The sequence below is a fragment of the Odocoileus virginianus genome, chromosome 28, assembly GCF_023699985.2.
Source record: "Odocoileus virginianus isolate 20LAN1187 ecotype Illinois chromosome 28, Ovbor_1.2, whole genome shotgun sequence".
NCBI lineage: Eukaryota > Metazoa > Chordata > Mammalia > Artiodactyla > Cervidae > Odocoileus > Odocoileus virginianus.
The window spans coordinates 15886396-15899685 of record NC_069701.1 but is presented as its reverse complement, the minus strand read 5'-3'; the positions used below and the strand labels follow the sequence as shown (position 1 = coordinate 15899685).

The following is a 13290-nucleotide window of genomic DNA, read 5'->3' as shown; positions in this document are numbered from 1 at the left end:
CTTTTTGTTGTTGTACCTTTTTGTCTGCACTGCACAGCATGCAGGATCTTAGTTCCCTGACCAGGGATCGAACCCATGTCCACTGTATTGTGAGGCAGATTCTTAACCACTGGACCACCAGGAAAGTTCGCCATTTTATTTTCCTAATGGAATCTTTTAAAGAGCAAACGTTTTAATTTTGATAAAGACTATTGGTTTTTTCTTTCATGATTTCTGCTTTTTAAATCCCATATAAAAATCTTTCCTTACCCCAAGATCACAGGGATATTTCCTTCTATAAGTTTCAGAGTATTAGACTTTACATTCAGGTCTCTGATACATTTAGCTTTTGAGAAGTGTGACAGAAAGTAAAGGTTTTTAAAAATTCCTATATAGATATATATTTGTTGAAAAAACTTTCATTTCCCTATTGGTGTCTTAGTTAAAAAAAAAAAAAAATATTATATATATATATTCATTCTAACCCCTCCAGATTCACTAATCTGTTCTAGTGATTTATATGTTTACCTTTTCATTAATACAACTGTCATGATTAACCTTAGTTTGACAGAAGGTCTTTAAATCAGGTAGTATAAGTCCTCTAACTTTGTGCTGTTTCTTTTTTTTTTAAATCACTTTGGTTATTCACATTTTCATATACATTTTAGAATTAGCTTATCAATTTCTGTGAGAAAGCTTGCTGGGATTTTTATTTGGATTGCACTGAATCTACAGATTAATTTGGGAAGAATTACCATTTTAATAATGGTAGCTAATGGTATCTAACAAGGTCTTCCAATTCATAACTATAATATATTATTACCCTCCATATTTAGGTCTTTAATTTCCCTCAGCAATGTTAGTGATTTCAGTGAAGAGGTCTTGCACGTCTTTTGTTAAATTTATTCCTAAGCAGTCCACTTCTTTTGACATCGTTATATAGATTTTTAAAGTTCACTTTTTCATTTTTTTTTTGTTGCTAGTAAGTTATTTTTGTATAGTAATCTTTTTTCCTGTGAATCTGCTAAAATTCACTGATTAATTATAGTATTTATTTTCTATATTCTTTAGGATTTTTAATATAAACAAGCATGTTACCTGCAAACAGAAACTGTTACATCTTCCTTTCTGGCATTTGTGCCTTTTATATTTTTTGTTCCCTTACTGAACTCACTAGGATCTCTAGTACAACCGTGAATAGAAGTAGTGAGAGCAGGTATTGTCTCCTTATCCACAGTATGAGGGGACTATATTTACTATTTCTCCATTAGGTGTGATACTGGCTGTAGGCTGTCCTTAGAAGTCTTAGTTTGAGATAGTTCTTCTCTATTTACAGTTTGCTAAGAAATATTTTTTATAAAAGTGTATTATGTTTTGTCAAATCTTTCTTAGCATCTACTGAAGAGTATACATGCAATTAAATATTTACTTAGCCTTAAAAAGGAAGAAAATCCTGACACTTGCTATTATACAGATGAATTCTGAAGGCTTTATGCTAAGTAAAATAATCCAGTCATAAAAAACACTGTAATTCCACCTAAATGGGTTACTGAGAGAAGCCTAATTCATACAGATAAAAAGTAGAATGGAAGGTTGTTAGGGGCTGGGGGAAGGTGAAATGAGAAGTTAAGGATACAGAGTTTAAATTTTGAGAGATGAAAAGAGTTCCAAAGATTGGTTGCGTGAGTGTGAAAGTACTTAACACTACTGAACTGTACACTTAAAAATGGTTAAGATAGTACATTTTCTATTGTGCATATTTTAAGACAATTTTTTTTTAAAAGGAGAAAAAAAATCAGAGGAAGAAAGATATAATTACATCCAGGAGAATAAGAATAAAAAGAACAGTTGACCTCACATCAAAAACAATGAAAGTCAAGAAGACCATAGAATGGCATCCTTTAGAATGCTGAAATAAAGCCATTTTTATACTAAGCAAAAATATCTCTCAAAAATAAAGGTGATACTGTATGGCACAGGGAACTATAGTCAATATTCTGTGATAAACCATAATGAAAAGAAGTATGAAAAAGAATGTGTATTTTATTTGTGTATAACTGAACCACTGCTATACAGCAGAAATAACACAACACTGTGAATCAATTGTATACTTCAATAAAATAAATAAAATCAAAGGTGAAATACAGGTATTTTCAGATAAGTGAAAGTTGGGAAAACTGGTCAACAGGGGACTCACATGGCCATAACTGGTAAGGGAAGCTCCTCACGGGAGTTTGCTGGCAGTCCAGTGGTAAGCACTTGGCACTTTCACCACCATGGGCCTAGGTTCTGTTCCTGGTCAGGGAGCGGTCCCCATAAGCCATGCAGTATGGCCAAAATGAAATAAAATAAAGTTAAAAAAAAAAAAAAAGGAACTTCAGGTTGAAGAGAAATAAAACCATGTAAAAACCCCACTAGACAATGTTTAATATTTGTTTTCAACACTCATACATATTTTAAAGAATTTAGAAGGGAAAAAACAATATTTTGTAATTTTGAAGATATTTACTATTTCTGCTCGTCTTTCCTCATTCCTGCTCATAGTTTTCTTCTGGTAATACCTTGCTTAAGCCTTGTTATTTCTTTAAATTAAATCTCCTAGAAATTCTCTTATTTCTTTTTCACCTGAGAATGTCTTACTTCGTTTTCATTTCTGAAGGAATACTTTTGAAGAATTTAGACCTCTGGGTTGATAACAGTTTCTTTTCCTTTTCATTAATTTCAAGTGTGTTTTCTTTTATCATATGAAATATTGTTATAATATGGGCTTTTAAATCTGTGTGTAGTAGCTCCAACATTGGTAATAATGAGGTTTGTCTCTGTGCTCTCCCTCGAGAATTAGTTATAGTTTGCTCATTTTCTGTATGCCCAGAAATTTTGGATTATATTCTGAATGTTGTGTAGACTGCATTCTTTTATCATCCTCTGGAAAATACTGATGTGTTTATTTCTGCAGGCAATCAACATGGTTAGGTTTAGCCTCTTAAGTTCTGTTTCTCCTTTTGTGTGTGGTAGTAAAAATCTCAGTTTAGTTCACAAAGCTCTTGTTATGCTGGTTTGAGTCTATCTCACACATGGGTTCCCTGGTGGGTCAGACAGTGAAGAGTCTGCCTGCAGTGTGGGAGACCTGGGTTCTATGCCTTGGGTCGGGAAAGATCCCCTGGAGAAGGAAATGGCAATCCACTCCAGTATTCTTGCCTGGAGAATTCCAGGGACCCCACAATCCATGTGGTCGCAAAGAATCGGACACGACTGAGCACTGCACTGCTCCATGCCCACAACCCCCTCAAGATGACCCTGAGACTTGTGTGGTTTTAGATCCAGAATTAGGAAATCCCTTCTCTAGCTCTCTCCACTCTGGGATACTCCACTCTTCCCCAGGCCCCAAAGGGCTCCTTTTCTGGCTCCTCTAAGCAGAAAGATGAGATTTCTATTAGAGTTTCAGCAGCCTGCCCCACTATGCTGCTTTGGGAGGGGGTCCATACTCAGGACAAACCCACCAGAGACAGAAAATTTACTCTGTGTAGTTGCATCTCCAAATTTTGCTCTCCTCCACAATCTGCTTCCTTTCATTTACAGAGTCTTTGGGTAATTATATTTTGCCTGGAGTTTTTAGTTGTAATTAGTGGGAAGGATAATCTGTAGTGGTTTCTGCCACCATAGGGGAGCTGAAACATATACGTTCTTTTTCAAAGTTTCTTTTCCCTAAATTTCACCATCTCTTTACTCATTATCCATTTTCCCTCCCTGCCACAGATTAAAGCAATCAACACAACTGTTTTAAAGTCTTTGTATGCTAGCTCCAAAAGCTTATTTTGTTTCTATGACCTGAGTTCTCTTGGCTACAGGTCAGCTTCTCAGTGTCTTCAAGTGACCAGCAATTTCTCACTATCTACTTAAGACTTGGGGTGATATGTTACAGGAATTTCATTCAAAAGACAAGTCATGTACATTGAATCTCCTTGAGCGTGGGTCCCTTTTTTTTAAACAAAACATTTTGTCTGGAGTTTATAATTGTTATAGTATGTTTGGTATCATGCACACTGCTCAACTACCACCAGACTACATATCCTTCTAAAGAAAGCTTCCTTCCCACCCTTCGTTCCTGTTTGGAATCCTACAAACACTGTTTGAGTTTACTATTTTTTAAAATCTCCCTGAGATCCTACTCATCAGCCTCTTGCTCCCACACCCACACAAATCAAAACAAAGACACAGAGAAAAGCATAACTTGATCAAGGCCCCACAATCAAGTTGCTTCCCCAGATGTAGATAAGTTCTGTCTCATTCATTAACATCCATAGGCTATGGAGATAACATATTTCCATAACACAGATTTGTTCAAATATTTATCATGCAACTATTATGTGCTCTGAATCCTGTCCCAAAGGACAGTAACATAAATATAAAAATGAAAGTGTGATTTGCAGTCTGCACTAGCATCATTTACAGTTTTGCAGAATACCAGGATCTCAGGACTCACCACAGGCCCACTGAATCAGAAGCAGCATTTCAGCAAGATGCTTGGGTATTTCATGTGCACGTTCTTGTTTGAGAGACACTAATATAAAGTGCTCTGTCTTTCAATAAAACAATGACTGTACAGCCTCTCATTCTTTACTCCCCTGTGATCCTATGTGTAGCGGAAGGGGTGGTGGCCTGAGAGAGCATCTGGCAATATGTCCTGAGGACCTCCCACCTCACGGGTACCTCAGAAATGTTTTGAAATTTTATGTTCATTAATTATGCTCATGAGTTAATTATTCTCACTCTGCAGAGAAGGAAACTGAAGATCAAGAAGGCTAAATAAATGGCCCCCAAGGTCACAAAGAAGTGGCCAAAGCTGAATCTGAAACCGTAACTGACTGAACTGCAGAGCCTGCAAAATACTTTGCATTCTACCACTGTCCCTGGTCTGTGGTTCAGAAGAACCAGGTACTAACTAGCTCAGTGATCTTGGTTAGTTCATTCTAGCTGTGTAGAACTCAGCCCCTCATGTGTATGTTGATGGAGGTTGCCTGAACTAGCGAAAGTTCACAGATGAATCACGCTGCTTGAGGAAAATGAGTTTTTTGAGGCAGATTTCAAACTGAGTATTGGGAGTGTGTGAAAATGACTCAGAAAACCTGAATCACAGAATAGCATGGTGTAGAGAAGAGTACACGACCAGAAAGGAGAAGCTTGGGTTCTAGTCCTACCTCTGTCATTCAGAAGTCCTGAGTCTTGGTTTCTTCATCTGTGAAACAGAGAGAAGTGATCGACCCTAGAAACCTCTCAGTGTATGACTACAAGGAGGTCCAACCAGTCCATCCTAAAGGAGATCTGTCCTGGGTGTTCACTGGAAGGACTGATGCTGAAGCTGAAACTCCATTACTTTGGCCACTTCATGTGAAGAGCTGACTCATTGGAAAAGACCCTGATGCTGGGAGGGATTGGGGGCAGGAGGAAAAGGGGACGACAGAGGATGAGATGGCTGGATGGCATCACCGACTCGATGGACATGAGTTTGAGTAAACTCTGGGAGTTGGTGATGGACAGGGAGGCCTGGCGTGCTGTGATTCATGGGGTCGCAAAGAGTCGGACACAACTGAGCAGCTGAACTGAAGTGTGATTATGCATGAAAATATTCTGTGATGTGATTTATCAATAAACCAGCTAACTGCCTTAATTCTCATAACACAAATTAGTTGTTTCTAAGTTAATTAATACAAGAACGTGATTTGCAATCTGCTGGCCATGGTACAACTGGGAACCAGTTCCGGCAAAGTCCACAAGCTCTGTGCTTTTGCTTACCCTAAAGATGAGAATAAAAGGTAATAAAAGTATGTACAGGCTCTATATCTGAGAGAGTTTTCAGTGTCAGAAAAACAAAAACTTAACTCTAGAGCAGGGAGTTCTTGCTACGACTTTCTGTGATGATGAAAATATTGTGTATTTGCATGACCGTGTGTGGCAGCCACTGGCTGGCCACGTGTGGCCAGCAAGCACTTGAAACATGGCTGGTGCAACTGAGGAACTTAATTCTTAGTGTTATTTAATTAAAATAATGTTCTTTTAAATTTATGCTATTACAGACATCTTTGGCATCTATTTTCTTTCATCATCACCACAGTCACAGCTGTGACTTACTTTGCTGGGTCAGGTCGTAGCTGCATCATGCGGGACTTTTGCTGTGGCTCCTGCGCTGTGGCAAGGGGGCTTAGCTGCTCCATGGCCTGTGGGCGCTTAGTTCCCCAACCAGGGATCAAACATGTATCCCCTGCGCTGGCAGGCAGATTGTGAATCACTGGACCACCAGGGAAGTTCCCGTTTTATTTAACTTTAATTGACTCAAATTTAGATAGCCACATGTGGAGAGTGGCTGCCGCACGGAACGCCGCAGTGGACATGGATTTATTCAACAATGTCCAGGTTTTACAGCTATATTGTTAGGGTCAACAAAGGCAGCTGACTTTGTTTTCAATTCTGAAACTCTAGCTTCTCCCAAACTTCTAGAAACTTCTGAAACTTCTAGCTTCTAGCCTTTTCCCCCAAATTAAACACAATTCTTATAGCAAGACTTTTGATAATGAAAGGCTTCTTTGGAATCCAAGTATCATTATATAGCAACGTAGACGATACCAATAAAATGTGAAGGCTACCTAAACTAGAGCAACGGTGTTTTTGTTTTATAATTATGTATCTGGTCACCTGGAAAGATATAGTGATAGTTTACTCCCGCGTCTTCAAAATTAAAAAGCAGAGGCTGAAAGGACTGGGCCCCGCGAGCGGGACTGGGACTCGGCAAGGCCCGCGCGCCTACCGTGTGTTCTCGGCCCTCCGGCTTATGCACTGGTGCAGGTAGAGGTACTCCTGCGGCGCGCTGGTGGACAGGGCCGGCTGCGCGTGGTTCGACAGCGAGGGCTCGAAGGTGAACAGGGTCGGCTGGCTGGAGTGCGACGGGGCCGAGGCCTTCCGTTCCCGGAGGAGGTGCTGGCTGGAGCTGCTGAGCTCCGCTGGAGAGGAGCGCGGCCCGTGCGTGGCGGAGGAGACGTTCCTCAGGGAGTCTGTGAGCAGAGAGGAAGAGCGGCGTGAGGGGAAGGGGAAGGGAAGGCGGCCCTCGCCCGGGCCGGGCGGCCGGAGGGAGAGGGGCTGTGAGGGGCAGAGGCAGCGGGCCAGCAGCAGGAGCGTCCCCACTGCCCCGCTCCTGGCTCAGGGCCTCCGCGCTGCCCCTGGGGTCGCCCGGAGGCCACCATCGCCCCGGCACCACCTGCCCCGCCTCCGGGAGGCGAGGCTGCTCTCGGTCCAGGCGTGGACTCGGGTGCTGGGGCGAGGCCAGCCGTGGGCAAGGGAAGGCCACTGCCTCCCCTCTCTCTGGGGGCTCCCGGGGCATCGCCTCCCTCAAAGCTAGCTGGCTTTATTAAATGAAGCTCTGCTTCCTGAAGACTTACTCACCGAGGGGCCTGGGCCATGTGTCACTGCACTACCTGATAAAAGTACATGGAACCGTCAGTCCTTCAGAGCGGTCCCAGCCCCTCCAGCCTGCCCTTCCATGTCCTCCCAGGACGATGCTGCCCTGCCCCTGTACCCGCCACTCTCTGTCTATGGGCTTTTTTTTTTTTTTTTCTTAACTCTTATCTTTAACTCTCGCTGTTGTGTTAGAAAGGAAGCGAGGTATTAAAGACAGATAATAGTTTAGAGTGCTACACCCCAAGCCAAGGGCATTATTCATTTGGCTGGCTCTCTAAGCTTAGTCCAAATGCCTTAGCACAACATACAAGAGCTTTCACAGTCTGACCTATTTCCTGCTTTCCTCCTCCCATACCCCAGGCATATGGAAGCTTCATCAGTCCATGGACACACCAGCCCCTTTTATGATTCTTTATTTTGGTTTGGGCTGTTCCTTCCGCGTGGATTTTACTCCTTTGGCGTTCATAGGCAGACTTTTAAGACCCTACACGGATATCATATTTTCCCTGAAACCTTCCTGGACTTGGCCATTGTTCCGGGTGCGAACAGCATGTGGCCCAAGCTTCATTATATCCACTGTCATCCTGCTTCCTTGCCTGGCCCATGGGTGTCTAAAAGCAGTGATTGGTGATGTTACCTCTTCAGTGCCAGCATTTACCTAATAAAGCCCAGGTACATAGGACAAGTTCTGAGTCTGTCTTTGCAGAATAAGCAAAAAAAAAAAAAAAAATGTATTCAGCATACAGTAATTCCACCAGCAAAACTTTTTGCTCAAAAGAAAGGTTAAAGATGTCCTTTCTGGCAGTGTGATGGCCAGTGGGGGTTGAGGTTTTAGTGGTGATGATAGGGGCTTTCTAGGGCGAGTGAACACTTCAGAGGGGACTTAGTTCTCTTTCTACCCCATTATCTGACCTGTTTTAGCACCCTTCTCATGGCCCAGGGCGGGATCACCAGCTCTACAGTGTTAATGACTCTCCAGTCTTTTCTGATGCTGGACAGGACAGCTAATGCCAGCATATAGCAGGAAACGCCACGGGCCTCTGGGGAAAAACTGTTCCATCGACAGCTCTGTCGGCCTCCAAAGTGAATGTCCATTATAGGTCTTGTGAACTGGATGTCTGTTAACAGAATCAATGGCTTCGTTACGCCATTAGATGTGCGAGATGAGCTCTCTGATGGCAGAGGAGAGGGTTGACAACCCAGGAGAGGAGAAGGCCCAGCCCCAGGGGAGACCCAGGGGAGGTGGCAGGGCAGCCTCTGGGGGCATCCTACGCTGTCCGTGGTCTTCTGCAGCCTCCTCCCCGACCAGCCCTTACAGGGGGGCTTTCCTCAGCACTCTGCCCACACCCTCCTGTGACCTCACTCTCCCTCTGGAGACTCTCCAGGGTATCCTGTCCGTTCTCACAGCTTCCGCCATCTGATGACAACTCACAAATCTTAATCGCTGGCTCGCTTCTCTTTCCTGAGCTCTCTGTCCTATAATTGCTCCCCGTCCCTTCCTCCCCGCCAGCCCCCCAAACTGCCGGGCACCTCCATTCAGCTGTCCCACAAGCAGGTCAAACTCCACAATCTCAGTGGAGCTCCTCCTGCATTCTGTATCTCAGTGAAGCACATCAACACCGCCATCCGGTCAGTTCTCTGAGACAGAAACCCAGGCATTATCTATCACCCTTCCCTGTTTCTCAATGACCACCTCATGTCATTATGCCCCTGCCCTGCTTAAAATGCAACAATGGATCCCTGCGATCCTCAGGATGACTTGCAAACTCTCTCTTCTTAAAACCACTTTCCTGTTTATTTCTTCAACTGTGCTTCTCACTTGTTCTTTCTTGTGTTTCAAACAGAATTTCAGGAGAATACCAACCTCGTCTGTATCACTCCATACATTAGGCTATAAACTCAGTGAGGGCAGAGATACTGTCCCTTTTGTAACAATTTTATCCCTAGAGTGAAGCCCCGTCTATGACACAACTCCACAATCATGTGTTGATTAAATGTCTGAAGTACATAGCATAATAAGTCAAACCCCCTCAATACCATCCGTGACTCCTCATTACCTTCAGAATAAAGACCGGGTTCCTCAAACTGACAAGAATAGCCATTTTGTGACAACCAACTTATCCTGCCTTGTCACCCTTGTCACCTTGTCATTCCTTCTTCATGTCCTCTATGTTGTGGAGCATTCAAAGGAAGACTGACCCAGCCTCAGTGCCTCCAGCTCAAAAGCGACACAGTCTGTTTAGTCACAGAGGAGGAGAAATCATTTCACCCTAGTCTCAGTTCCCTTATTTACAAATTGCCAGAGGGTGGCTGTAAGAAGAAATGCAGAAAGGGTGAGAGAAGTGCCACAAGTTGTAGGTACTCAAAATGTGTTCCAGTCTCCTCTATTATCTCTGGTGCCTAGAACAGTCCCAGCACATAGTGGGTATTCATTACATATGTGTTGAATGAATAAAACAATTTTCTCTGGCACAAAAATCCATTCATGCTTGTTTCTTATGGTCAAAATCAGAGAGGTTTTCGAGGTCTGGTGATAAGCTGGAGTAGGGGTTAGGATGAGCTGGGCCCAGAGACACTTGGAATCCCACTCTTCTGACATGAAGCCACGTCTGTGAAGCCAGTTAGCTCCGTAATGGCCTACAGCCCCAGGACAGCTCTTCCAAAGATGAAACTTTGCCAGAAATCCTACCTCAGCTTGCAACTTTAAAGACTTCTATCTAAATTCATGTGATTACTCCTTGGTGTCTTACTGGGTTCAACAGTGTCCCCTCCAAAACCCATGGAACCTCAGAATGTGACCTTATTTGAAAGTAGGGTCTTTGCAGATATAATGAATTAAAATGAAGTTACAAGGGGTTAGTGTGGGCCTTACTCCAGTGACTGGAGTCCTTATAAGAAAACAGAGACAAAGACACACAGGCAGGACACAATGGGATGACAGAGGTAGAGGCTGGATAAACAAAATGCGGGATATTCACACAAGGGAACATTATTCAGTTACATAAATGAGTGAAATACTAACAACATGCCACAATATGGATGAACCCCCAAAACACTGTGCTAAGTGAAAGAAACTAGTGACAAGAGACTATGGGTCACATGACTTTATTTATCCAAAATGTCTAGAATAGGAAAATTCAAAGACAGCAAGTAAACTAGTGGTTGCCTGGGAAGGGGGTGGGGTGGTAAGCAGGAATGGAAAGTGACTGCTAATGAGAATGGTGTTTCTTTTTGAGGCTGATGAAAATTTTCTAAAATTAGACTGTGGTGATGGTTGCACAACCCTAGGAAATACTAAAACCACTGAACTGTATACTTTAAATGGGTGACTTTCATGGTACAAGAAATTGTTGCTTAGAAGCTAAGCCGTGTCCGACTCTTTCGTGACCCATGGACTGGAGCCCGCCAGGCTCCTCTGTCTGTGGAATTTCCCAGGCAAGAGAACTGGTAGGCTAGCCATCCCCTTCCCCAGGGATCCCTGACTCAGGGATCGAATCTGCATCTCCTGCACTGGCAGGCAGATTCTTTACCACTGAGCCACCAAAAAGCCCAATATAGGAAACATATCTCAGTAAATTTATAAACACACACAGTTGACAGTTCCTCAAAAAGTTAAACACAGGATCACCACATGACCCAGCAATTCCACTTGTAGGTATATACCTAGGAGTAATGGAAACATACGTCCACAGAAAAACCTGTAAACACAGCAGCTTTACTTATTATAGCCAAAGTGGAAACAATCCAAATTCCTATAAGCTGATGGATATATAGAGAGAAAGTGGCATATCACATAATGGAGCATTATTCAGCGTAGAAAGAAAAAAGTACAAATACATGTTACAAAATGAATAAACCCTGAAAGCATTGTGCTAAGTGAAAGGAAGCTAGATTCTACTTGTATAAAATGTTAGAATTGGTAAATATTCAGAGACAGAAAATAGATTAGTAGTTGCTTAAGGCTGGGGTGATGATGGAAATAGGAAGTGACCTCTAATGGGGACAAAGTTTCTTTTTGGGGTCATAAAAATGTTCCTAAATTAGATTGTGATGATGGTTGCACAATCCTGTGAATAAAACCACTGACTTGTATACTTTGAGTGATATATAGTATGTGAATTAAACACACACACAGGAATAAGCCCTTTGCAAAGTGTGCAGTGTAAAATATATGCAAGAGATTAACAGTCATCCAGTTAAACTCATGTGACCTTTAGTTTTTCTTTATTTCCTCTCTGAAAACTGAACACTCAGTAAATACCAAGCTCTCGCTAAACTCCCTTGAGAAAAAGACATTCCCTGCTTCCTACCTTCAGTTCCCTATACCTCCTCCAACCCCACTGTAAAGGGCTTCACCCCATGGTCATAGCAAGGCAGTGGGCAGCTCAGGTGAACAAAAAGCTAGAACTTATGGTTTGGGGTGAAAAGCCTCAAGCAGTTGGAATTCCACCTCACAGTGTATGGGCCTCGTGCATGCGACAGGCATCAGGAGACCAGGGACCCGGTTCCAACTCTGCCTTTATGAGGCCGTGGACAGGCCTCTGGGCTCTGGCTGCTTACTTGTGAGGTTGGGAGGGTAAACCCTGGGCTGCTGTAAAGGGCAAATGAGATAAGCTTGTGAAAACAAGTCTAAGCACTCATATAAAATGTTCGTTTAAGATTTGTTTTTATTGCCTGGGTACCTCCTGAGGAAAAGAAAGACTGCTAAAAATAAAGGAAAACATTAGACAATACGTAGCTGGGCTGTTTTTGGTGTGTGGCTATCAAGCAGTTGTAATGATGTGTCTTGGGTCATTAGGAAGGTCAGTTACACAGCAAGAAGAAAATGGGCATTTCCAGACTTCTGGCCTGAGCTTCGATCTCCAAGTCTAGACGAAAGATAATGTCAGAAAACGCCTGAGTCAATTTGTTTTCTTTTCAACAGGGTTTTATTTTTTCCTCGTCTTCCTGGCTTCTTTTTAGGGCCCTACAAAATCACTCCCCTTCCTTTCCACAATCACTCATGGGAAGCCTGCCCAGCATAAAAACACTCCTCCCACTTTCTTGCAAAACTCTAGAACAGGAAAGCTCTGAAGGATTTCAGCAGAGGAGCCCAGCCCAGCCCAGCCCAGCCATCCACTGGCTAGTGATAACAGGAGCAGGAAAGGGGTGGTTGGCGAGAGTTTCTGGAAAAGATGACTGGCCAAATAATGACTGGTTCCCTTATCTCAATGCCCTTTTAATCTTTATCCCCCCTCCCAAACCCTCACCCCAAGCCTTAGTGGGTCTCAGAACCCATAAAATGGTAGACCAAAGCTTATGCTGGAGCCCAGGCAGGACTCAAACCCTGGCCGAGCACACTCCTGGCTCTGGCCTTGGACAGGTTACATAAATCTCTCGGAACCTTACTTGTTCATCAGGGAGAACACACAGTTTGCAGGGCTGCTTCAAGGATTGGAGGCCAAGTATACAAAGTATTTAGCAGAGCAATCCACTACTCTTACTGCTTCTATTCCTAGGGTACATGTGGAAGTGGTTGAGACCTTGACATTGGCCAAGAGGTATGGAATCGCTTTCCAAGTCACAATTATACCTGGTACAGATGCTATATGTGAAAGTAATAAGAACCAAACGTCTATATTGACTATAATTACAGCTGCCACCTAGCAAGCACCTGCTATGCGTCTCTAGTCTACCCTGTGAAGTAGATATTATTTCCTCCATTGTTTTTGTTTGTTTTGTTTTATGGGGGGGAATGGAGAAATTGAAGTGCAGAGACGTTAATAATGAGCTCTGGGTCACAGACCTAGAAAGCGGCAGAGCCTCGATCTAAATTAGATCACTTTGTCTTCAAAATCAATTCTTTTCAACCGTGGAGAGAGA

The 13290-nt window shown here is 42.9% G+C and overlaps 1 protein-coding gene across 6 annotated transcripts in view; it reads right to left on the bottom strand.

Annotated features, from left to right (window-relative positions):
- GAB2 (GRB2 associated binding protein 2) overlaps positions 1-13290 on the bottom strand; it is a 183141-nt gene that overhangs the window by 22382 nt on the left and 147469 nt on the right. For all 6 annotated transcript variants that reach the window (XR_011484302.1, XR_011484305.1, XR_011484303.1 and 3 more), the window contains exon 3: positions 6782-7025. Coding sequence is in view for 1 of the 6 variants with exons in the window: in XM_020915162.2 (XP_020770821.2) it covers positions 6782-7025 (244 nt within the window). In the remaining 5 variants the exon portion in view is untranslated. The remainder of the gene's footprint in view (positions 1-6781; positions 7026-13290) is intronic.